Source organism: Carya illinoinensis, chromosome 15 (genome assembly GCF_018687715.1).
Source record: "Carya illinoinensis cultivar Pawnee chromosome 15, C.illinoinensisPawnee_v1, whole genome shotgun sequence".
NCBI classification, from domain to species: domain Eukaryota; kingdom Viridiplantae; phylum Streptophyta; class Magnoliopsida; order Fagales; family Juglandaceae; genus Carya; species Carya illinoinensis.
Window position 1 is genome coordinate 7513040 of NC_056766.1, and position 27880 is coordinate 7540919.

Below are 27880 nucleotides of genomic sequence, written 5' to 3' on the forward strand. Positions count from 1 at the left end.
TTGTCAGAGGCCACAACACCTCAGAAACCTCAAAAATATTATAGAAGATGATCATTCTCAGTAACCCAATTATTTTTACCCGTTTGATTTTCCTTGGACATAAACCCTAGAAGTTTGTCCTAAAGTTCGATTATAAAACCTCATTTAGTTGTGATCAGTTAGATCAATGGACACACAATGATGAATGGGATATGAATAATAATACATTGCTTCTAAATCTTGATGATCTATGTACCAACATAAACAGATAGCTCATATCTCTATGGTGTTTCTTTATTTTTATACAAGAGCAAATACTTAATATTCCTCCATCCTAGACTATAAATGGCTGCTCTCTTATTCACTTGAAATTCAAGTGTGGGTTTTATTCATATCTGCATTCCGTATGTGGCGTTTTTCTATCGAAAATTTTCAGTTCTGATCAAGTCCTTGATGCATGGGCCCTGATTCTACTCTCACCTCATAATCCAGTTTTGAGAATTTGATCAGCAAGAACTTACTGAAATAATCTCATAACTTGGCTTCAAGAAGAATTGAGGAGTAAGGAGCAACATTATAGGTGCTTCCAATGTCCGGAACACCATCAGGGACAAAATCGTTGGGAGACTCAAGATTAGTATCAGCCTACAAATTTAATGAGCATGAGTTTAAGTCAGTCAAACCATCAATTTGAGCAGTCCAAGGTCATAAAAGAATCTCCCAACAGAATAAAAAAAAGAAGAGGAAGAAATTGTGTGATTACTCATTTACTCCAGTTCTTTTTTCTAATCCCTTGTACAGAGATAGCTGTGTCATTTGTGGATATGTCTCTTTTATAAGTATAGTATTCATTGAGTTAAAACCAATGAGATTCTAATAATCAGACAATTGAACCCAATAGGTCTTCTACGAGCGCACGAACACATTCACAAACCGAAAAAGAAAAAAGCCAAGGTGGATTAAAGTAAAGGAAAACTTCAACAAATACTGTGAGGCACCCTATTGGTCCACAGAATAATTCTTTCCAAAAATGAATGGGACAACGTGAAGATCTAAACTATTGAAAATCACTGATCCATCTTTAAATTAATGTGCGTTGAATTCAAAGGAGGAATAGGAAGAGAATGAACGGACTAATTAAGCAAGTTGATGAGACATGTATGATAATTAGAAACAGAAAAATCGGTGGTTTGAAGTTTCCAGGGCACAATTAATAGCAAACAATCAACTGAAGCAGTAAAAGGCTTGGCTTATGTACCAAAAAGGGGAGAAAACTAACCACACGAAACCAGCTCCTCTTTATTGGTGGTCGAGGTAATGAAACTCGGACAAAATAGTCATGAGCATTGAATGCCAAATAGATGTCCCCTCCACCCTTGTCATGGAGCCTGCAAAATTAGTAGTTAAATCAAAGTTCCCAACACACACTGTTCAGCTTCTCCATTTTCATGTCCATAACCTAATATATAATTTTTCTGCAATGAAATGATATACCATGCATGTTTTCAACTCAAAATCTTGGAAACATATATGGTAAACCAAAACTAGATGTTAATATAAAATTTAGTACAAATTTTGCCAAAAGAAGAAAAAGGAAAAAAAAAAAAAAGAATGCATGCCAGAGTACATGAGAGTATATCAAAGGTCCCCTGAAAATTAAAAAGGGAGAAGACTACAGAGCTGTATCTAAAGAACCTAAGGTACCTTAAAAGGAGAAAGAATGAAAGCAGACCAAAGCAGATACCCAGTCGAAGAGGAACTATGGGAACATATGCTTTAAGCTTATTACAGGAGATCTTAACAGTGTCAAAGGTTCTACCATGCTTATCCTATTAAACTCAGAAGATATGGTTTCTTATTCTACTCGAGAAGATATTTATAAATGCTTACGTAAATGCAAGAAATTTGCTGTCATAATTCTCCCAGTTGTCTTCATGCCATGTCACATCATCCTGCATAAAACACGTGTTTCATAAGTCCTTCAGGGAATACTTAAATATACAAGTACAGTAATAATATGATTGATTTAAGAGAGAACTGAAAGGAGATTACTTTGCTAAGAAAACTTTCCCGCTGAAATAGGCGATGAGTTCGCCGAAATTTAATGACCTCTGAGAAAAACCTGAAATGATTACTCTTCTGTGCATCCAGCTGTTTTACAAAATAATAGAAAAAAATTGTAATTAATATTGATTCAGGTAATGAGAAAGAAAGAAGTTAAAGAACATAAATAGAAAATGACCTGTCCCCATTGGAAATGGTTAATGCTAGTATCATGTCCATAACTGTTGTTATTTCCGTAGCGGGTATGCCCATATTCATCCCCCATTAGCATCATTGGGGTTCCCTGATTATATGCACTCATAAAATTAAATTGTTGCTGCATGCTAACTAGTAGCATGAAACAGACAATTGACATCTTGCAATGACAATTAACAGTGCCAAATTTCAAAAGCGATATCTTAGTGAGAAAAAATGATTGATGTTGCGGGTTTGATAACCTTGAATCTGAATTGTGTAAACCAATTGTTCAGTCTAATCTTATTTTGAAGGTTGTTTTGTATAGCAATAAGAAGTGAAATAGAGAATGAGGCCGTAAAGTAGAAGAGACATGAAGTTGAGTTTCAAACACATTTACCTGAGATATCATTAATACCAAGTGGAAATTTTTCATTTGCCGGGAGCGTAAAGATATGATTTTGGGATCATCAGTTTCTCCTATCAAATTAATAATCATCAATTAAAGCAATAAATCTAGACAGCAAAGGAAAATAATACCGTACCAATTTCTCGAGTTCTACTGCATACAAGTCATTGTGTAAAAACGTCACTTACTATGGGCCCCATTAGTCATTAAAAAGAAATATTCTATTCGCAAGCCAGTATAAAGGACATACCCTCCACATCACTGACAAATCAGATTGTAAAAGTTCAAAATTCAAATTTTTAAACTTCTCATGCAAGTCAGCTCCTGCCATGTACACAGTGTTGAAGGTGTGTCTTCCACTTTAGCTTGCAAGTAAGACTACATAAAAAAAAAGGCAAAAACACAGACACTTCCTTATGCTAGCTGATATGTTAGGCTTCCACATCAATAGTGTGTTTGGTGTGTCAACAACGAGCTTGCAAATAAATTTTCAAGTTTCTCTATCAAACAATTGAGTAAACCTAGCTGAAGTGACACTGGTTCCATGTATTACAGCCTCCCCACCCACCAGCTCATTCTCTCTCTCCCACTCCCCAAAAATTTTCCCAAGAAAATCAGACAATAAGTGCTAGCGCATTTACCATCGCCTGTGTAGCCACAAAACTTACCAAAATTTAGTAATTGTTACTCTCATTTAATCATCTAATATTAGCAATAAGAAATTATGAAACTGTATAAATTGTTGTGCTTGGCCAATACAATGACCATAATAATAACTGTGCACTATCAACAAATGTAGGGAAAAGAAAGAAAGAAAGAAGCAGCAATATGAACAGGTCGAGAAGACAGCAAAGCATCACCAGTAAGTGATAAATGTAACATGATTGCAGTTAAAATCCATCATTGCACAATTGAAAAAGACAAATGGTGCTCATTGATTTAAGTTTTCAAGATTTTATTGAATACAGAAATAATGTACTTGTGTGGCAGTGTAAAGGCAAAAATGCAAGAGCATGGAATTTTCATCATATCAGTATATTCAAAAACTAAAATCAACAACTAATAATATGACGAAGTATGCATCACCTTCAAAGCCACAATTCCAGCTAAAATTATCATTGCTTCCATCATTTCCACCTTCTCCATTGGCATCATTGTGCTACAAAACCAAAACTTTCAAGGAAATACCCCCATGCTATAGGATAAGACGGAAAATAAACTGGTGGCAAGTAAATTCAAAAACACCTTTAAGTTGTATGAAACGAGATCATGTAGTGTGAAACCATCATGTGCAATCACAAAATTAACACCATGATAAGGCTTGCGCTTATTTACCTGTTGAATCAAGCAAAAAATAAGAGAACAGTAGCCACATATATTTGAGATCCATAATGCACAATGACAACACTGACAAGAACAATATACTGATGCAGAGGTTTAGGGCTTTCTATTTTCCTTCCATTAATCAAATGGGAATGGCATCTAATTCAAACTACTAAGAACATAATCTAATTCTAATTAGTATTTACAGCAAGCAACTAACAATAAAAAGCACGTCCCTTCTCAACACAAGCTACATCTTTCATCTATTGTGGGAAGAAGGGCACATTATATTTAGATTATAATTTGAAAATAACGAGTTGCAATGTGGAAAACAGGTCATTTGGTTTTAAACAAAAAATCACGTTGAGTGTGAGTAGAATGATGTTCTGACCATGTGATCGTTAGTTTTAGCCATTGACTTCAGCAGCCTATATACACAAGGTGCTGTCAACGGACAGCTTTGCTGTCCACACTTCTTTCCTTATTTTAGCCAACAATTGTTTCCTTATTTCTCTATTTAATATTCTGTACAGTTAGCATACATTATTTGACAGATTATAGTTTACATGTATAGGCTAGAATCATGCGGGAACTTATATGCTTTCCATGTATAGCATCTTTGTAAAGTCTATATCTAATATACAGAACTGAAGGCCAATTATTCGGCTATTCACACAATATTTTGACAGGTGCCACAGTCAATCAAGTGGTTTGCAAAAAAAATCCCATCTAAGAAAATAAAGGTAAGCTGGATCTTTGGGATTTGAGAATATGAAGGTTGGTATTTAACTCCAATTTTGTCACAGAACACCAAAACTGGACATAACAGTCTCAATATCAGTAATGAGCCCATAATCTCTACATCAAATATTATCTCTTGAACAGATTAAGAAATTTTGGTGGTAGAAAATTTAGTACTAAGTACTAATACTTGTGAATACCATTCATTAATTTCAAAGTTTGCAATGAGATGAATGATATAAAGTTATTAATCAATCAAGAAATTGAATGTAAAATATAAATAGCTGAAGATAACCATAATGATACCACAAACAAAATGATGCTTACTTTGTACAGGTCAGAAGAGCCAGCAACACGAGTTGCAAAACTCCCCTTCATGCCACGTTCACCCTATACGACGTGCAAATAAGAAGAAAGATTAAAAATAAATTTAAATCTAAAACTTTTAACAAAACCAACCCAATCATTGAAACATGTGAGGCTCCGAGATCCCTTTCAATCAGGATCGATGGTTCAATTTTTAGACTTTTTTTTTTTTTTTGGTTGCCTTCATACATGTATATTTTGTTATTGCTTTAACCGTTTTAAAAAAAGTAAAATAAAAAAGAACCTATAAAACCATCTGCAGAGGACAATTGCTTCCATGTATACCTTGATAAATCTTCTTATGTCATCACGGTACTTCCCGTTCCACTCAGCCCACCTGCATAAGAAACTCACAGGACATAGAGGTAAAATGCCACACATGAAAAAGAAATATTCACATAATCTCAGTACAGGGTAAAACTTAGATGATCAGAACCCAATGTTAATTGTGAGAATTTGTTGTTACTCAAGGTGAGGATGCGCATTAAGTTGACGAAAAATAAGTTCTCCAACTCAATCAATCCAGAGACTACAAGAAACCACTAGAATCCCATAAAGCAACATTAAGGGCATATGGAAAAATTCCAGGAGTAAATATTTCAAAGATTGACGGGCTGCCCTAGTTCTCAAGATAAGTGCTACAGTCACAAAGCGATTTCACAAAAATAAACTCAAAAACTAACATAGCTTCATGCGATACATTAGATCTACTATATAAGTAGCTGTACAATTTGATGTACCACGTCAAGCCATATAAGTTTGTAGGTTTACTTTTGTGGAATCTCTTTGTAGCTAAAACATTTCTCTATTATTTTACTACATTTTTTTTTTCAATGATGTAGTGACAGGACTACAAACTTTTTCAAAAATGACAAATCCAAATATATGAAGATATTATATATGGTCAACAACCACATAGCACAATCTCAGACAGTTTTCATTTTCCGTTTTTCAATTAAAAAAAATCACTTTCGTTTTACCCCAAAATTTGAAGTAAAACTACTTCATCAATACACAAATAGAATGTGTATCCCCGGGAAAAATATGTAATTAGGTGCACTAAAGCAACGTCTGAGATATGACAAGCTGGCCCAAGAAAGGCACAATGATACACCATTCACAAAGGAGTAACAAGATACTAAATACCTTTTTAAAAAAGGGAAAAAAATGCAAAGAGCAAAAGAATGAAGAAGGTGTAATATGAGGAATGTAGTGGCAACATCAATACTAATAAAAGAAAAATACACCCTTTTTTGAGCCTGAATAAGAAAACTTCACCAGCCAAAAGTTTTACCAGTTACAATGACAGCAATCATCCTTCCTAGTAGAACTAATTAAATGCCAAGGAAGATAAGCACATTATGTTCCGTTCCCATGATATGTTGCATAGGAGCAGGAATAATGGCAACAAGAAGAAGGAAGGATACTCCTTTAACTCACAATAACTAGTAATTTGATCTCACTAAAACAACAGATAGATGCCCTAATTGTCGTAGGAAGATTCTAAAATTATATATATATATATATATTTTGATAAGTAAGAAACTTTATTTATCGAATGAAACTAGGCGAAGCCCATGTACACAAGAAGTATACAAAAGAGAGACCTAATTACATTCTAGAAAGCTGAAAAGAAAACAAAAACTATTGACCATTCCCTCGAGTACAATAGCAGAAAACCACTGAACCAAAGAAGATACAAAAAAATTCCAGATTTCCTCCGCAGGACACTGCTTGTTGTCAAAGCACCTCTCATTCCTTTCCATTTATAAACACCACATTAAGCACAAAGGAATCATCCGCCACACCACTTCCAATTGAGAACTATTATGATGCCTATTCCAACATGCTACAAGATCCACCACACTCTCTGGCATAACCCAACTCAACCCAGCTCTACTTAGAATGCCAACCCATAACTCCCTAGCCACCTCACTAAGTAAAAGTACATGATCGATCAATCAATCAACATTTTTCTTACACATGAAACACCACTCCATTACAATCATAACACATTTCCTTAAATTATCAGCCGTCAAAATCTTCCTAAGAGCAGCTGTCCAGGTAAAAAAGCAACTTTAGACAGCACAGAAACCCTCCAAATGCTCTTCCACGGAAATGAGATATGTTGTTGAACTGTCAACGCCTTATAATATGATTTAACAGAAAACTTGTTGCTCCCCATATGTTTCCACAGCATTCGATCTCTCCCATTTCCTCCTATTTTCAGAGAATACAAAAAGCTGAAAAAACCTGCAATCTCATCAATTTCCCAATCCTGAGCATTTCTAGTGAAAATCACATTCCAATGCACAGTCCCATTAGCACGACACAACACCTCTGAGACAGCAGCCTGCTGATTTCCAACCAATCTGAAGACAACTGGAAAAACAGTATAAAGAGCTCTCTCACCACACCATTCATCAAGCCAAAAATGGATTCTTGCTCTGTCCCCAGCCTCAAACTTGAGATGTTTTTAAAAAATGTTCCACCCCTTTCTAATAAACTTCCATAGCCAGACACCATAAGACCCCCTACCCTCCACAACCACTTTCCTAATAATGCTTTATTAAAAATATTCAAATTGCTCACCCCCAAACCTCCATACACAATCGGATAGCTCACCCATTGCCAACTCACAAGATGAAATTTATTGTCCTCCCCCATACCACCCCACAAAAATGCACTACACAAATTTTCAATCTAGTTAGCCACATCCACTGGTAATGCAAATAATGAAAGATAATCTGTAGGAAGATTGGAAAGGGTACTTTTGATAAGGGTTAATCTCCCCCCTTTTGATAGATATAGCCGCTTCCAACCCGACAATCTTTTCTCAACCATCTCTACAACACCATCCCAAATATTCTTTGCTTTGAAAGACGCATTTATATATTATTGTTAGAGGATATGGTTGTCATAAGTGTAAATTGTGAGGGTGTAATTGTCAATTGTATGTAGTATATATATTGTTGTACATCAATGAATGAAGTATGAACTCCCTCCATGAATGTCTACAATTATATATACCCTACCCAATTGAGAAAAAAGAAAATAAAAATTGATACAAAATTAAAGTTACCTATCCCAATTTGGAAATCTTCCAACAAGATAGAGACCCGCACAGTCCCAAGGTTCTGCAATAATCTTACACCTCGATAGAACAGCATCTTTGGCTATTGCCTGGTCAAATAAACAATGATAAGATTAGTGCTAAACCAAGATACCAAGTGTCTTTATGCAGAGTTATTAGAGTGAGTAGAAGGAAAATCTGTATAAACATTGCATATGATGCATTCTTCAAATAAAAAAAAAAAAAAAAAGATATAACTCCACAACAAGTTAATAACAGTGCATTACATTGGGATTCAAATTCATCAAGATGTGAAAAAAACCAGAAAACTTTTTACATTAACATAACTGCACATGCTACACAAAGTGTTATTGTCAGCAATCAAAAAGTCCACAGCAGTCTTTATTTGAAAATTAAGTTATGAACTGTAATGGGCCAAGCCACATTTGGGCTCATACTCCAAAAGGACTAGTCAATATTACAATTGGAGTCCATTAGGATCATTATAAAGGGTGAGGGAAATTATAGCTACAGCTAAAGGTACTTTTTCGGTGCGCTCTTTTTATAAGTCTCTTTCTCAAGAGACACCTATTCAGTTCCCATGGCGAAAGATATGGAGACATAAGGCGCCACCCAAAGTAGCTTTTTTTGTGTGGACTGCAGCATTGGGTAAGATTCTCACAACTGATAATTTGAGGAAGCGCAGGGTGATCATCATAGATTGGTGCTGCATGTGTAGAAAGGGAGGTGAATAGGTGAACCATCTCTTAATACACTGTGAGGTAGCGAGTAGGCTATGGAATGAGGTACTTGGTAGAATGGATTTGGCTTGGGCTATGCCGGAGACGGTGGTCGGGGTATTGGCCAGTTGGAAAAATTTGAGAGGAAATCAACAGATAAAAGCAGTATGGAAGATGATCCCTATATGCATCATGTGGTGTCTATGGAGAGAGCGCAATGACAGGACGTTTGAGGACAAAGAGAGATCGTTGGAGGAATTGAAAGTTTTTTTCTTTAGAACTCTTTGTACATGGACCTTAGCGGTTGATTTCAATGGTTTGGGGCTACATGAGTTCCTTATATCCATTGTTCATACCTAGATGTGGTCTCTAATCTTGTATCAGGCTATTGCCTTCTTTTGATAATATAATTTATTGTACTTATCAAAAAATAAATAAATAAAGGGTGAGGACTTCTTCTTATTGAGCAATGTGGGATCTTATTCATCACCTTCCTATATAGAATCGGGGCATTACATGAACAAATCAAATCCACATCTCAAAACATATTTTTTTTACAAGGTAAGTATTATTAACAACCAACAAAAAGAAAGTAAATGAGAAGTATACAACTAGAATAAATGCATCTCAAAACATATCACAGTAACTCTCTTATTTCAACGGAGTAGCTTAAATGCAAAACAATGCACATACACAATCAATGAAAGTATTGTAATCATTGTCCACAAGAATTTACATGTCTATATGTGAGATATCCAAAGAACAGTTCTAGACTGTAAATGATGAGGAATATAAAGCCGCATCCTATTGCTGTAGTCAGAGATTCTTTGTGTGCATGAATGCAAGTAGAACTAAATATACACAGCACGCAATCTTAAAAAAGAAGCTCAAAGTTGCTTCAATATAACCTTTGTAAAAATATGCAGATATATATGAAGTATCACAGAGGTTTTTATTTCTTTTGCTGAAAAATCTCCGCCATTCCACTTATTACTTCAAATCTCCACAAGTTTCACTACATTGCTATACTTCATTATTTCTTGTAACAATATAGATAACTTCTTACCCTAATAAGTGGAGGAGCATTAAGTGGGGAACCATCTGTTCCTCGACAAAGAACACTGGTAAGGTCAAACCTGAATCCATCCACATGATACTCAACCACCCTGCAAATAGTTGACAGAAAAGAATTAATAACTTTGGGGCATAAAAGTAGCAATTCAGTTATAAATAAATCAACAATGAAATCCAACATATGGAACAATGAAAAATAATATTTCCATCAAAAGGAATCACAGAGTCATTTTTATCATTATTATCTATTTCCTGGATCAATAAATTAGTCTTGATTATCTCTATTAGAATACATAGTTGTAATTAGTGTATGTTATGACGGTGTAATAGTCATTGTATGTATATGTATAGTCTGAAAGCAATCAATGAATATACAACAGAAGTATTTTTCTCTCTATGTTTTTCGTCTTCATGGTACCAAGTATTTTGGTGGTGGTTGTGCGACGGAGTTTGTGGTGGTGGTTGGTGGTTAGTGGCTGTGTGTGCGTCCTTTTTCTTTTCGGCCGGAAGTTTTCTTTTCCAAAGTGTTTCCGGTGACAAGTGGGTGTTATCTCCGGTAATGGACACCATAATCGAGCTCGCCAGCGTGGTCTGTCCACTCCGGTGAGTTCGCCATCTCCATTAGCTGCCGGAAGGGCTGTTTATCGCCGGCGAAACTCGAAGTCTTGGGGAGTTTGGTTGTAGGCCTCCACTATCCTATCCTCAACTGTGCATGCCCCCAACTTGGAGTAAGAGCCTATTCCTATCTGGAATAGCACCTGCTTGGTAACAGGAATACAGTAACCTTGCTTCCCTTATCCCTGGTTAGGATAGCTTATTCTCGGTTTTCAGTTTTCTTTGAACCCGATACAGGTCGGTTCATACCCGATACTAGCCGGTTCAGACTCGAACCAGGCCAATTCAGACCCGAAACATGCCGGTTCAGACCCGAAAAGTGCTTGTTTCAACCGGTACAATCTGTTTTCAACCAGTACAGATCCGAGATTTGGTTTTTAAGCTTATTTTTCCAGCTTGTATTTTTTTAGTTTTCATCCATTTTTTCATACTTTTCTCCATGGCAACTAAGTTTGAGTCACTATCTATTGCACCAAACGTTAATATGCCTATGACTACAGTAAAGTTGAATGGAAAAAACTATATATTGTAGTCAAAATCTGATGAAATGTTTTTGAAAGGAAAGGATCTTCGTCGTACCTACTTGGTTGATCCAATATGTGACTCAACTAGTTCTACATTTGCTCAATGGGAGCAAGAAGATGCTCAAATTTGCTCCTTGATGTTGGCTAGTATCGAGCCTAATATTTGTGCTAGTTTAGTACACTTTGACACCACTAAAAAGATATGGAAGCATCTCAAACAAATGTACTCGCGTGCTGGAAACACAACCTGTATTTATGAGTTGTGTCAACAATTTTTTGTGTTGAAACATGGTACTTTGGGTCTGGAAGAGTATTATTCTCAAGTGATGAGCATATGTGAAGAATTCAAAATTTATCAACTTATTACTTCTGATGTTTCAACTATGCTAAAACAACGTGAAGAGTTCAATGTTGTTCGGTTTCTTGTTGGCTAAAACCTGAGTATGAGTCGGTGCGCTCTCAAATTTTGAGAAGCCCACAGCTTCTCTCATTTCCTGATGTGTTCTCCCGACTTCAGTGAGCCACATTATCTGGACAAGGACCTCAGTTGTCTTCTAATCAGAGTAATGAGAAATCTGCTTTAGTTGCGTCTTATGTTGCTCCTGGTGGCCGTGGAGATCGGAGTTGTAGAGATGCACGTGCGGGACGTGATGCCAGAGGTTACCGCACTCGAGGTCATGAATCTCGTAAGTGCACCCATTGTGGTCGCACTAATCACTCGATGGATTATTGTTGGGATCTACATGGTAGACCATCTGGGTCTGCTAATTAGGCCATTTGCCAAGATGCTACATCACGGGCAATGAGTTCCAACTTGACTCCAGAGAGATTAGCATATCGAAGAATGAGTATGATTAGTTTTTAGTCACACGGGGGGCTTTATCTTCCAGAGCTACTCTTGCCCAATCAGATACACCATCTACATGTCTTGTCTCATCTACTCAAAAGCCATGGATCATTGACTCAGGAGCTAATGAACATCTGACCCATTTGTCTCATTCCTTATCTAAGTTAGGTACTATGTCATTTCCCAAGAGTTACTCTTGCTAAAGTTACAAGCATTGGATCCACCAAGCTCACCGATTCTATATCCTTTTCATCTGTTCTTTACGCTCCTAGTTTTCCCTTTAGTTTGTTGTCCATTAGTAAAATTGCTCTAAATCTTCAATATTCCGTAACCTTTTATCCTTTGGTATGTATCTTTCAAGATCTCAAGACGGGGAAGGAGATTGGTATGGGGCAAGAAGCTGGTGGTCTGTATTACCTTGATGTCGAGCAGTCACCTACTCGAACCCTCATTTCCTCATCATCATCCGCTTTTGAATGGCATTGCCGCCTTGGACACCCATCTCTTCAACCTTTCTCTTTTGAAACGTCAAGTTAGGAATCTTGAAAATGTGTCTCCCTTTCCTTGTGAAGCATGTCAGCTTAGTAAACACCATCGTGTGTCTTTTGTACCTCGTAAAACTTATGGCATTGACTACAACGAGACTTTATCCCCCGTTGCCAAAATTTCATCTGTTCGGGTATTAATCTCTCTTGCTGATAATTTGGATTGGCCCTTATTTCAATTGGACGTTAAAAATGCATTCCTACATGGTGACTTAAATGAGGAAGTGTATATGGAGCAACCACTTGAGTTTGCTGCTCAGGGAGAGTGTCAAGGTACTATGTGCAAGTTAAAAAAGACATTATATGATTTGAAACAATCTCCTCGAGCATGGTTTAGGAGGTTCTCTAATACTGTATTGGCATTTGATCTTAATAGATGTCAAACAGACCACTCAGTATTTCATCTACATAGTGATGTAGGTCATATCTTATTAGTTGTACATGTAGATGACATTGTAATTACTGGGAGTGACTCAGTTGGAATCGCTAGGCTGAAACAATTTTTACATGATCAGTTTCAAACAAAAGACTGGGCAAACTTGGATAGTTTCTTGGAATCGAAGTCCATAAATCTTAAAAAGTTATTAACCTATCTTAAAGAAAATATGTATTTGATCTTTTGGAAGAAACTGACATGTTGGGTGCACGGCCTATTGACACTCTTATAGATCCAAATCGTAAACTCTTGAAAAAGGAATGGGACTTGTTTGAAGATCCAGGTCGGTATCAAAGACTTGTTGGAAAATTAAATTATCTAACTATCACTAGACCTGATATTTCTTATGCAGTGAGTGTATTGAGCCTATTTCTACAAATGCCTAGGGTCTCACATTGGGATGGTGTAATCCATATTCTTCGGTATCTTAAGTGAGCTCCTAGCCTTGGATTATTGTATAGACCAAATGGACACTTAGAATTGAAGCTTTTTCAAATGCTGATTGGACAGGATCTCCTTCAGATAGACGATCGACTACTGGATATTATACCTTTGTGGGAGGTAACTTGGTTACATAGAAGAGTAAGAAGCAAACCGTAATAGCTCGATCTAGTGCAGAGGCTGAATACAGAGCAATGGCTCACACTACTAGTGAGCTGACATGGTTGTAACACTTTCTTCAAGAGATTGGATTTCCAGCTCCTGTCCCTCTTCAGTTATTTTGTGATAATCAAGTTGCAGTGCATATTGCATCTAATCCTATGTTCCATGAGAGGATTAAATACATTGAGATTGCTTGTCACTTCATTCGAGATAAGATATTCAATGGTGACATTTCTACACCCTTTGTGAAGTCTGCTGATCAACTTGCATATGTGCTTACCAAACCATTGTGTTATAGTCGGCTAAAATTTATTTGTTCCAAATTAGGTTTATATGATATATATGCCCCAGCTTGAGGGGGAGTGTTAAAATACAAGTTAGGTTTATTTATTCTTGTCATGGATGTGCTAAGTAGAATGTTGAGAAGGGCGGTGGAAGGGGGTTTTCTCTCGGGTTTCACGGTGGGCGGTTCCACACATGGCAGCTTCACCGTCTCCCACCTTCTCTTTGCCGACGATACATTGATTTTCTGTGACCCAGACTAGGAACAATTCCGCTCCTTATGAGCACTTCTTCTTTGTTTTGAAGCTGTATCAGGCCTTAAGGTGAATTTATCCAAATCAGAAGTAGTCCCTGTGGGCTCAGTCGACAACCTAAGTACGATGGCAGTCATCCTGGGTTGCAAGGTTTCATCCTTGCCTATGAAGTATCTTGGACTCCCCTTGGGGGCCCCTCATAAATCTATGTGTGAAGGGATCATTGAGAGGTTTGGAGGAAAACTGGTAGGGTGGAAGAGAATCTACTTGTCTAAGGGGGGAGAATCACTCTTATTAAAAGTACGTTTTCTAACCTTCCAACGTACTTTCTCTCTTTATTCCCAGTGCCAGCAGGAGTGACGAATAGACTGGAGAAGATTTGTCGGGATTTCTTATGGGGAGGATTAGAGGATACATGGAAATTCTATTTGATCAAATGGAATACAATATGCACCCCTCTATCTTGCGGTGGTTTGAGCATAAGGAATTTGAGAACTTTTAACAAGGCTCTCCTTGGTAAATGGTTATGGCGGTATCATCTTGAGGGAGACGCTTTATGGAAAAATATCTTAGAATGCAAATATGGAAGTGTGTGGGGTGGCTGGTGCACAAAGGAAGTAAGATGAGCTTATGGTGTGGGAGTTTGGAAATTTATCCGGAGTGGATGGGATGGTTTTCGGGGTCATTGTAGGTTTGTGGTGACAGCATGATACATCTCCACTTGCCTTATTTTCTGTTATGAGTTGTATATATCTACTTCCTTATTTAGATAGCAGACGTTCCATACTTAGACAGATTTTGTACATAGTCATAGTTTCCTTTCTTGTAAATAGATTTAATTCCTGTAATTTAGCCTTGATTTCAGCCTTGTATCTTGCACACTTGTGCCTATATAATGAAAGGAAATCCTCACTAAGGAGGTATTGAATCATCTTGACATGGTATCAAGAGCTAGACCTTAAGAAATATTTCTAGTTCATTCTCGTGGGATTTGTTTTCTGGTTGGAGGCTAGTGTTGACTCTGTCGGCACTTTCTGTGAGTTGTTTGCTTGTGGCTGGGCTGCGATTATTTTTTTCTCGGTGGTGGGTGTCAGTTTTCATCCCGTCGGCACTGTCTGTGCTGGAAGAGAATCTACTTGGTAAATGGTTATGGCGGTATCATCTTGAGGGAGACGCTTTATGGAAAAATATCTTAGAATGCAAATATGGAAGTGTGTGGGGTGGCTGGTGCACAAAGGAAGTAAGAGGAGCTTATGGTGTGGGAGTTTGGAAATTTATCCGGAGTGGATGGGATGGTTTTCGGGGTCATTGTAGGTTTGCGGTGACAGCATGATACGTCTCCACTTGCCTTATTTTCTGTTATGAGTTGTATATATCTACTTCCTTATTTAGATAGCAGACGTTCCATACTTAGACAAATTGTGTACATAGTCATAGTTTCCTTTCTTGTAAATAGATTTAATTCCTGTAATTTAGCCTTGATTTCAGCCTTGTATCTTGCACACTTGTGCCTATATAATGAAAGGAAATCCTCACTAAGGAGGTATTGAATCATCTTGACGTGGTGGGAATGGGCACACAAATTAGATTTTGGCATGATATTTGGTGTGGTGATGTCGTTCTAAAAAATGCTTTCCCTTCCATTTATAGGATAGCTTTTGATCAGAATTCCTCAGTGGCTGAAAATATGTCTTACCACTGGTTCCATACTTTGGTCTGTGAGATTCACTAGAGCAGCACAAGATTGGGAGGTGGGCGCTATCACTGACTTGTACAGTGCGCTACATGACTTGAAGATTAGGGCTGGAGGGGCAGACAGATTATTATAGACATGCATAGGGAATAAGAAATTTTCAGTCCATTCGTACTACAAGACCTTGACGAATCACTCCCCCAACGCCTTCCCTTGGAAGCGCATTTGGAGAAGCAAGGTTCCCCTCAAGGTCGCTTTCTTTGGGTGGGTGGCGTCTCATGGTAAAATACTAACTATAGACCAGCTAAGGAAGTGTGGACTCATCATAATGGATTGGTGTTTCATGTGCAAACACAATGATGAATCAGTGGACCACCTTCTCCTTCATTGCGACACAGTAAATGTATTATGGCATGAGATTTTCTCGAGGCTTGGCATTGCTTGGGCCATGCCACGGAGGGTGATCAATTTACTGTCTTGCTGGCAAGGGCTAAGAGGGAATCACCATATTGCAGCTGTATGGAAGATGGTACCTTTATGCTTAATGTGGTGCACGTGGACCAAAAGAAATAGCCACTGTTTTGAGAATAAGGAACGCTCTCCAGATGCTTTTCGAGCTTTTTTCTTTCACACTCTACTCCTTTGGGCATCTACTATAGTTTTGAATGGAATGAGTCTTAGTGACTTTTCCGCTACTATCCGTAGCACTTAGATTGTAAATAGGCTTTTTTTTTGTATACTCCCTGTGTACTCAGGCTTGGCCTATTTACGTGGATCAATAAAATTTATTTACCTATCAAAAAATAATGATAAGAAGCGCACTATGGAGGAAATTTGGAAATTCTTTGTGTTCTCTTTATTTCAATGGTTTTCTACTATGGTGCTTAATGGAGCTTCAGCTCATGATTTTTTGTTTCATTTTCTTCTTTATATAACGTAATTATATGTTTTCTTTTGTATACTACCTGTGTACATGAGCTTCGCCTATTAGATGAATAAAATTCTTTTACTTATAAAAAACAAAGTCCAAATAACAATGCCTTTTTATCCATAATAGTTGGTATAAAGTAGAATATGATATATCCAATGTACAAAATACTAGAAGATGTGATTCAACCAGAGGTTAAAAATGTAGTATATATGTGCCAAATACTGATGTGCCAAAAAAAAAAACTACAAGAATTGTGTCACCAGGAAATTCCGATGTGAATTGTCATACCAGTGTCTTAAGCTGTCAAGGATCAGTTCCATGACCACAGGATGGTTACAGTTAAATGTGTTTCCTGGAGACCAAAATACTGCATCTGAGATTACTCTAAAAATATTACAAGATTAAATTAAAAAATTTCTTTTTTGAATAAACAAGCTCCAAAGGTAAGCATGTTATACTTTCAGCACAACATTACTGCGAAATGAAATTCAGCATAGAAATTGTCCTTCAAAGCAGAACAGAGCTCTTGAAATAATGGAGTTTTAAACTCTGTATTACAGCAGAAATGAGCACTTGGTAGATTAAGCAAACAATTTAAACATAAACTTCAAATAGTTACTTCTAGGTCGTTCTGCTTTCTCAGATGTGAGGAGTTGTTGCCTCCTCGTGATACTTTAGGATGCTTCGTCCATAAGGGCAGGCCAATTTTATTGGTTTTGCCTTCCTACGACCATATTATCAAAAGTATAAATGTTTTTAGCGACTTCTAGACCCTTCTGCTTTCTCAGGTATGAGGAGTCGTTGCCTCCTTGCGATACTTTAGGATGCTTCATCCATAAGGGCAGGGCGATTTTATTGGTGTTTCCTTCATACAGACCATATTATCAAAATGTAAATGTAAACATTTTAGACACTTCACAAAAATCCTGGGATTTTACTGTCGGGTGTGAAATTGAAAAAATAGTGTTTTAGTAAACAGTTAGTTTTGATAATTTGGGGTGCAATTTGGGAAAAAGGTAGTAATTTGGGGTACAAAATGAATTTTTCCCAAATAAGTAAAAACTCAAGTTAAGCCATTTTCAATTTTCACTATTAATCCAGCTATATATCTGTACACATTCTATACTAATGTATCCTTTCTGTAAAGTATATAAATGTTTCTGTACATATGTCCCATGTTTTTATGAGTGGCCATATCCACACACCACCTTTACATAATTTCAATTCTTGCTTTTTTCGTGCATATATGCATACTAGTAATGGACTATTGTTTGCATATTTAATGATCAGCTTTATAACTTCTATATAAGAGCCAAGATATAATTTCAGAAGTAACATGTCCAGAACGGTCTGTGAAAGTAGTCTAAAAAAAATTAAAAGCTTGTAATCTTGATTTTTTTTACTTATTATATAGCAGCAGAAGTTTATATCCTTGGGAAGAGTAAGAAAGACGCTGAGAAACACGTGGATTACCGCAACCAGAGAAGTTCAGCAGTTGGCAATTATTGTTTACATCCAGCATGTAATAAACCTGTACATGGATTGGGGGCATATATCATTGAAAATAAATGAAAAATATATGGAAGAATGACTATAATTAGATAGGAAGAATATATGTTTTCTTTCTGGCCACTTATGATCTTCACTTATTACAGAAATTACTTTTGAGTCATAGAATTACTACCTCAATTGTTCTATAGAAACCTCAATAAGAGTGACTATATATGCCCAAGTAGATGATAATAGCAATGTAATAAATCTATATCATAAATTAATATCTCGAATTATCTCTAAACTAATATAATCGATATGAGAGTATTCCAGCTTCATAGGAAAGTATAACAGTGTCTGTGCCCACAAAAACAAGAATAATTGAATGTGATTGTGCAAGGTTATTAAAATCTCACAACAGAAGTGAAAAATCACCTTGTTATCTATCCCACGGAATGAAGTAGTATAGGGCTTGGCATCATCAGCCTCATTAGTATGATTATAAACAACATCCAAAATGACCTGTTGAGAAAAAAGTATCTCAGTACAGTGGCATAACAAGTATTTGCTTCTGATCAGGAATACGACGAAAGGAAATCACTTGTAATTAATAAGAATATACATCTTACTTCCGAGGAAAGAAAACACACAACATACCTCTATCCCAGCACCATGCAAGGCTTTGACCATTTCTTTGAACTCCAGTGAAGCATTAATGGGACCTCCTCCATCACTAGCATAGCGACTCATAGGAGCAAAGAAATTTATCGTCGAATAGCCCCATGTATTAATCTTGAGAAAAAAAGCCCCAAAGAACATATTACCACTTTTAAGTCAGGTTATGAGACAATAATATGCATGTGCACTTAAGCATCACAACCAACCACACCTCCCCCAAAACAAAGCCCCAAGAGAAAGAACTGTCAGGTTCAATTTGTTTCAACAAATTAAGTGAAGGTACCTTTCATAGCATCCCACATGTGTCACCCACTAATGAGTCCATGGGACATTGACTTGAACTTGGTAGTCACACAAAAACCAGAAGCACTTTCTTTCGTCTTTTTATAAGTAATTAAAATTTTATTAAAGATTTTTTTTTTTTATTGGCACCGGGTGTCCAGGAACAGCGTCTTGACTAATCTCAGGGGTGCACATGCCCTCGGCAAGGAGTTTCTCGCAAGTGCACCTCGGGAAATTTAAGAGAAAAATTCCAGTCTGATGGCCCCTAAAGGTTGTTTGTTGTACCCAAGGGGATTTGAACCTTAGAACTGGGGGGAGCATACCCCCAAACCCAAGGCCTTTACAACTTTAGCCAACCCCTTGGGGGTTTTCATTAAAGAAATAAAAGGGTGCCACACCAGTAAAATTAAAAGCATTTTCCTGGAATTAATTTGAAACTCAAAATATGCTCGTTGGTGCTTTATTGATTGATTGTTCATGACTTTACCTTCTTCTTTTTTCATTTTAACAAGATTGTCCGAGTCCTTACTAAGATAATCGATTTCAGTCTCCATTTATTTTATCTCCTAATCCTGACGAGAATTCCATAAATTTAACAACTAAATTAATTCAGAGAAAATTGTTGCATTTGGAGATAAATGGATCCTCCCAAGAGAACCGAGTAATAATTTGTATCAGGTCCCGCACAATCTGACTCACGGTTTCCATCTATACAATCTCTATGATTTAAAATTTACAGGTGTTGATTCCAAAGTTGAATCCTCTAAACACCACACATAATCTCATGTATCGCACTTGTGAAAAAACGTGTGTTCAACTTACAAAGCAGTATATATTTCATACACAAATAAGGACAGTGATCTGTGTTTTCAAAGTCAGCAACATAAATACGTGTAAAGAGATCAAAACATGAACAGGGCTAAAAAAACTTGCATGCATCCCAAATTATGGGGTGTGTTTATGCAAACAAGTACATTATGTTGGCGTTGCAATCATTCAGAAAAATTTTATAAATGAGTATGTAAAATTCCACAACTTCACCGACCCAAGTAGTGATGGATCTACAATCCTAAATCAAAATATACTAAATTACTTGAAACAACAAGAAGAATATTTTTGGAAAGGTTTACGCAATAACATGAGTATAGTAAATAGATATACATTATATTTCTTTCTTTGCATCTGCAATAACAATAACATGAATATATCGATATGAAGTGAAAAGGTTTTACCAAGTGATCTCTAGGATTTGGGCGCCTCTGAAACTCCAATTCATCAAATTCAAAGACAGGCAGCAACTCCACTGCATTGATCCCAAGCTCTTGAAGATGTGGGATCTTTAGATTAAAATGAGAAAGTAATCCGTCATAAAAATATGATGTATCTGATGGTCAAACAAGCACTAATTTCCACAGACTACAGAAAGATTATTTACTCCAGGCTGGTTAGAGAATCATAATTGGAAGTCCTTCTGTTAATGTTATTTATGCAGGCATTGTTTGCTCCCACAAATTATGAATTTGACCATTGAAACTAGTTAGCAAGACGGGAAAAGACCTATGAAGCCTATAGCCTTTTTTTTTTTTTTTTTTTTTTGGATAAATAACCAAAGATTTTGTTAAAATATGCAACAGCCATAGCCAAGACATAGCTAGTACACAAGAGGAAAATGTTATTAGAAATAGGAAAGATTACAAAAAAAGCATGGAAACTCAGCCCATTACAATCTATAAACACCATCCAAAGGAACAAAGAACCAAAAAAGAAAGTCTTAAGCCCCTCCAACATCAACTCGCAATCCTCAAAATGTCTACCACTCTGTTCCTCTTTCCAAAAACACCACACTAGACAAATAACTACCATCTTTCACATTGCTGCAATTTGTAAACTACCATATAACTATCTCCAATTGGCAAAAATCTAATATCCTTCTGGGCATAACCCAAGCCAACCCAACTCGGCTAAAACATTATTCCACAATGTATTGGCAATCTCATAAAACAAGGTGGTCTATAGATTCCCCAATCCTTTTGCACATGCACATGCAGCACCATTCTGTAACAATAATATGAAGTTTCTTTAGGTTTTCCAAAGTGAGTATTTTCCCTACAGAGGTTGTCCAAGGAAAAAAAACCTACTCTAAGAGGTGATAGTCTACCAAATATTCCTTCAAATGATTTAGTTACTATCTTGAGATATAACAATCTTATCTTTTTTGATAATTAATAAGAATTTTATTACCAAGAATAGGCAAAGCCCAAGTACACAAGAAGTATACAAAGGAAATACCTATTTCACACTAGAAAGCAGGAAACTACAACAGAAACAGATTCAGTACATTATCGTCATTCCTTACAAATATCCTATCCCACAACTCAAAAGTAGAAAAGAAAAAATAACGAAGATCTTCAAAAGAACGCTCTGTCTTCAAAACAATCTTATCAAAAGATGGAGAAATGAACTTTCCTTGTTGGTGGCCCAAAACATTTTATCTACACATCCAAGATGTAATCTAGTAATGTACAAGAGGTTAAAGAAATCTGTGAAGACATCAACACCCAGTTATGGTCTAGTTTGAAAAATTAAGTTTTAACTGAGAGGAGCCACTGGAGAACTTGAACTGATTAGCCACTGAAACCTGCAGTGCGCGTGTAATACCATACATCTATGGAAAAACTTCCTTTAAGGCCCTAAACAACACGAAATGTCATGACAAAGTATATTCCTAGAGTTGTAGCCCATCTCAAGTGCTACATCAAATAAATGCAGCTTACACGGTTACACCTTAGGTGGATAAGACCTTCAATGAAGAAAAGAGGTCTTGAGGTCCCCCCGGGTTGGTTTGAAGAGCTCTACTTTGGTGACGATCCACATCATCAAAAAGAAAATTAAAACCACAAAGTTACACGTTGCAAAATACATTACCACCATTCACATCCTTTCTGTTTCTCACTGCTGAGAACTGACAGGTAGTGTTGATCCTCGCAATTGAGTTTCTATCTCCCTCACCTCTCTGCCTCTCTCCAACTTTCACTCTCTGCCTCTCTCCAACTTTCATCTCTTGCCATCATGGCACTCAACCACCTGATCTACACCCTGCAGGTCCCAACAACTAGATTGGCAATTCTCACTGCCCCCAACAACCAGATTGGGAGAAAGGTAAACAAAAACTCATCATGGTCAATAGGTTCAATAGCCATGCCCTGATCAGTCAGTCTAGGGGGACAGATTGTGATGGCCAACACCAGTTGATTTGACAATTGGAAATGGCTGAAAATGATCCAAGGGTTGCTTAATGCTATTATTGAAGCTACAAAGTCTACTCACTAAAATATCATTCAGTTTAAGATGATATATCATTACCTTCTCAATCACCCCAAGATAGCTTCCACGTATCTTTGGATCCAACCCACTAGATTCATCTACTGTATATGCACGGACATTCATTTCATACAGAACAAGATCTTTCTGCAAAGACACCAGAAATATAATAAAGGTTGACATGTAAAAGAATATACTATCTAACTAGGACACAGCAGAAAGAGAGTATAATTGACAACTTAAAAAGCCAGTGAGAATCTTTGATAGCAGCCACGGGTACAAGTAAAGAAAAAAAATAAAGGTATGCATTTAGTTATCGGGTTACTCGTCAAACCAAAAGGAGGAAGAAAGATTTCAATCAGGTAGAAAAATCTTTCATGATAAAAATTTATGAGTTGCCTGGACTACCGCATATAAGTAGTTTATCACCTCAGATATATTTGGAAGCTTGTAGTTCTCTCCCCAGTCAAAGGGAATGATATCAAAATCATAAGTTCCAAGAAATCTAGAAAATTTGTTGTTAACATCTCCAAAATATCGTCTGCCCTCAACTAGCTTTGCATATGGATCTATAAGCACAAGGCTGCTGTCAAATCGATGCCCTTGATGCCAACCTCGAGGCCCATCTATGCGATAACCATAGAGAACATTGCTCCGAGGCAAATCCTGCAGAAGTAATTCTTATCAATGTGATAACTATTTAAGTTACAAAAGTAAATGATCTTAATGTATCTCTGCATAAGTGGAAAATCCATTATGTCCCCATCCAATGGGCGTAGATGCAAGCAGTGCTCCAGCAATCATTAAACAAATTTATAACTTGAAGAAAAGTACATCAGTTCCATAATCACATCATATGATCATGCATTTTGGTTTGTCCACCGGAAAAAAAAAAAAAAAAAAAAAAAAAAAAAAAAAAAAAAGAAAAAACTATACCAGAAATAGCACACTTTCACAGTAGCAATATGTTTTTTCACAGTTTAGGCATCATAAATTTCACATCATTTTTCAAATGAATGTCTTAAGTATGTAATTCATACACTGACAACTTGAGCAGCTACTTTTCTAGTAGATTTTGTCAGACATATGAGATCTATTGAGTAATTTTTTCAAATCAATGCATCTTTTTTTAGTCATGGCTAGGTCCACAGGTGGGCTGGTTATAAAAACCAGACCAGCATTGTCCCCTCTCCAAACGACAAAAATAGGAAAGATAAAACATATAGCAAAATGCACACACAATATGGTGTAAAAATTGAATAATGATACTGTAAATGCATTAACTTGCAGTGGAGTTTGTATCATACTTCATCTCTGTGCACCCATGTAAAAAACAATATTATAGGCAAAACATAACTGAAACATTGTATGCATCAAAATAAAGTTGCCTAGGCATGAAATCAACTTCCAACACAGATAGAAATGTTTTCATGCATACGTGAAGACTACAACCCATAGGCAGGAGCGCTCTCTGCCATGCATAGGTAGACAAAAAGACAAACAACTTGTCACTGCCATGAAAAAGAACAGTCTGAGAGACTACCAGTAAGGTCTTGAAGCAAGTTGACATAGAAAAGACAAGAGAAGCTATCGATGTCAAAAAAAGATGATTAGAGGATTGTAGTGTTTGGAGAAACCTAATAGCCAGACTACCTCAATACATATGTGCCAAATATCTCCCGTCTTGTTCACATGAGGATTCAAAGTCAGTTCCATCATTTCATCATCTAGTCTTTCAGACCCCCTGATAATACCAATCACGAGCAGTTCTTTTAAAATCTGGGATTCCATACTAAGTGTACAAAAAACCAAAGCTGTCATTTACAAAAAAAAAAAAAAAAAAAAGTAATATATAGTTAACTATAGGAATAATATATAGTTAACTATAGGCAATAGCAATATATTTGTCATTCAAAGCATTTCTCTTTGAATGTAATCATGTCCCCAAAGCTCCCAAACTTCAATTTCATCTTGAACAAACTTATGTTATGCACACAAGTTATATCAATTCCATCACAACAATTATTATTATAACACCGCAGCATATAGGATGCCTAAATATATATAAAGGTACATTATATGTGACCAAATGACACCAACTCTAGGGAACACATATGAGTCTTGGACAAAACAAAATCTTTTACACGGTAAAACTGACAGGTTGAGGTATGACCAAGTCTTTATCTTTCTATCTTCATATCACTCATCTTCCCAGAAGCACCAGTACTTCCTTTTGGACCACATCAAGATTTTTCTGCTTTCAAATCCCTCAAAAGTAGTTTAAAGCTCATGATCACTGGTTCTACGTTCATAGATGTGCTTTCATGTTTCAATAAAAAATCTCCATATCACTTCCTTGGCGATGCCATAACAAAGTAGAGCAGTATTTAAGTGCAGATCACTAACCCACAGAATGAAAAAGGAAATATCACTTTTTTTAATCAAGTAATAATTCTTCATCATTAAGAACAAAACAAGTGCAGAGGAAGTATAGTACGCCTATCTAGAAGAAGATAAAGATACAGGAAAGTCATGTAGGTTTAGCCCATTAAAGTCAATGGAAACAATCCGAGATAACAGAGTATTGGTAAAAAAAAATTATTATGAGCTCCTCCAATACTGAACAATATCTATGTTTTTATGTAGTTAAGTACCTATGGATGTACATCGCACATATAAAAAGACCTTATCCAGTCCAGATCTTTTATAAAAGAAGTATTAGGCCTTAGCCTTCAAACTCTCATTCTTTCCTTAGATTAATATATTAACAAACAAAAGGAAAGAAAAGTCATTGGCAGAATTACAGTGTGTAAAATTCCAGGTCTTAACAACTTATAATTACAACAAGTTTAGAATGCATTAGAATTAGGACTTGTTTGGACACTTGGAGTATCTTAGGATTCTGTGAATGGTAGTGAAATGGTTTGAGATAAGATTTTGTAACGCCCCAATTGAAGGCCCAAACCACATGGCCTATACTCTAAAAAGACTAGTCAATGATACATTTGGAGCCCCATTGGAACCCTATAAAGAGCAAGAATTTCTCATTTCCAAGCAATGTGAGATCCGATTCACCAACTACCATTATCCTTATCATATGGGATATCATATATATTTTATTGGATTTTGAGAAATGAGAGAGAAAATGCTGAATAAAAATATTATAAAATTAAAAAATTGTTTGAATATTATTTTTGTTTTGAAGTTTGTAAAAGTTGTATTGATTTGTTGTTTTGCTTTGAAGTTTATAAAAGTTGTATTGGTTTTTGTGTTTGAATAGTGATTAGATAATGATCAAATGAAAAAGTGGAAGTCAAAGATTTGAAATTGAAAAGTATTTTGTGTTTGAGTGATGCTTGGGAATGAAATTATAAGAAGTTTTGATAATTTTGAGAATTCTATATCTCATTATTGTGTCCAAACGAGCCATAAGCAGAGTAAAATAGTGAAACCTTGAACCCTAAAAGGAATTCAGCTTATTTTGTGAGCATAAAAAATGTTTGTTGATATACCAGAACTGAATTTTAACATATTAGTTGAAAGTAAATGCATTGTCACCTGTCAGGAAGTAATAAGCAAAGTTTGACAGCAGTTGCATGCTGTGAAAAAATAGCAAAGTTAATCCCATTATCAACTTCTGACACACCCAGTGGAAATGCCTGACCTGGGAAATTTTTCAACGATGGGGCTATCTGAGACACTTGAGGGGCTTCTTCCTACAATGGCATACATGAGGATGCAGATTATATTCCCACTCGGCCTAATAAATTAAAATGACAATCTGATACCCAAAAAAACATGTGGCGCATCTTAGTTCAAATAGCAGCATAAAACCAAAAGATTTAAGCATAAGAAAAGACAATGAAAATCTTTTTTTCAAAAAAAAAGATTACACTTTATCCTTTAGCGAGCAAATGACTAAGCAGTATGCAAACCCAAGGAAATTTATACTTTTAACATTAAAAAGAAATATGAAGATTCTTTTCTGCACCGTAACAAAATAAAGCAGAAGAGATTTTGAAAAGGGGGGAAAAGCTTCGTTTGACTATACTATTCCTAGTTGTAAGAATTACACAGAGCCCACCACAACAAGAGGCATCAAACGTCACAGAATCCATTAAAAAAAGGAATTTAAGCACGATACCGCTAAAATGTAACTTATGATCTATTCATTTTCATAACAGAAACCCAGTGAAAGTCGATGTAATCAGAATCATTAGTTTATTAATAAAAGCTCTCAAAACCGCAACAGTTCTTTGAGATATCATGACATCTATCATCGGTTTTTAAAGTTTTTAGGTTCTGCCTTCTCAGCTGCTTTCAAATTATAATTTAGGAGCGCAAGGTGATCGAAAGCACTAGTCAACAGAGATAGCATGAAATGAAGAGTACCTCAAGTACACGTTCCTGAGCACGCTGACCATAAGCATTGGTTGCCCTATGCTTTAGACGATCCCAAGTCTAATTCCACGCAAAGAAAATTTTCACTCAAGCATTCAATTAATATGAGAATTATAAACGAAAAAGAAAAAAGAAAATTCGATATCCATAAGATCATCGAAACGTGAACTTGCCTGTCTAGGCCCATTGCCACCCGATGCGCGCTTACTTAATTTTAATCTGATAAGACAACCACATGTCAATGAACACCATCTACAAGCTTTATTCTATTTATTCATTTTTTTTTTTTTATCATGAGGAAAAGAAAAGAATAAATTAAAGCTCACGCCGTAAATGAATTACTCTCGTTTTTCATGGGCTTGAAAAGAAACAGTAGAGAATGAAAGACGTAAAAATGTAAGATTCAAAGGATCAATAGAATTCTAATCAAGAAATTGTTGAATGCAAGAAAAGGATACGGAAAGCAGAGCAGATACACTGGATTGGATTACCCCATGTCGGAGATAGAACAAGGTCCAATACAAGAACGAGCAGTGTTAGTCGAGCAAATAACAGAAGCAATGAGGGAAACTTTAGTAGCAGTGTTGGAATCGCATAGAAGTGGATGAGGCATCTTGAAGCTCAAAGTTGAACTCAAAGAAGAAAGGAATCCGAATTTTCTTTTTCTTTTCTCTGTGAGAGAGAGAGAGAGTTGGAGTGTGAGTTACAGCTACTGCGCCTTGGCAGTGACATGGCTGAATCTTCTGGATGGCTTCTGATTCCGAGAGCGCCATCGAAGCTGGGAATGCCGTCACGTTCGCCACGTGAACGGATACGAAATGGGCGGGGTTGAATGCTTTCCCATGCCTCGACAACTGTCCCTCAACCCTTTCTGATAAAATATCCCACATTAGTCTGCTGCTAATATCATATGATGACATTTGTTGGAATTTGATCGAGTAAAAATTTAATAGTAAGTATAATTGTGTATTAATATCTATATTAATTTAATGTGATTAGTTAAAATATAATTTTTTTTAAAAATAATACTAATT

General features: G+C 36.4%; 1 protein-coding gene across 3 annotated transcripts; it reads right to left on the bottom strand.

Moving 5' to 3' along the window:
• Positions 1-178: 178 nt before the first annotated feature.
• LOC122295742 (isoamylase 3, chloroplastic) lies at positions 179-27720 on the bottom strand. 3 transcript variants are annotated; one of them, XM_043104847.1, is made up of 24 exons: positions 27338-27720; positions 27020-27065; positions 26838-26906; positions 26004-26161; positions 24099-24189; positions 22875-23111; positions 22488-22592; positions 20357-20461; positions 18822-18956; positions 18600-18686; positions 18147-18204; positions 16962-17025; positions 9936-10035; positions 8139-8239; positions 5342-5393; positions 5018-5080; positions 3872-3961; positions 3713-3785; positions 2618-2697; positions 2222-2326; positions 2032-2130; positions 1870-1931; positions 1259-1367; positions 179-624 (listed from the first exon to the last, which is right to left on the bottom strand). In XM_043104847.1, exons 1-24 carry the CDS (start codon positions 27457-27459, stop codon positions 511-513), a joined length of 2325 nt encoding a protein of 774 aa, XP_042960781.1. In that variant the 5' UTR covers positions 27460-27720; the 3' UTR covers positions 179-510. The 3 variants fall into 3 exon arrangements, with proteins under 3 accessions (XP_042960781.1, XP_042960782.1, XP_042960783.1); XM_043104848.1 differs by lacking the exon at positions 27338-27720 and adding an exon at positions 27173-27216; XM_043104849.1 differs by lacking the exons at positions 27020-27065; positions 27338-27720 and having other exon boundaries at positions 26110-26161; positions 26838-26886.
• Positions 27721-27880: the final 160 nt, after the last annotated feature.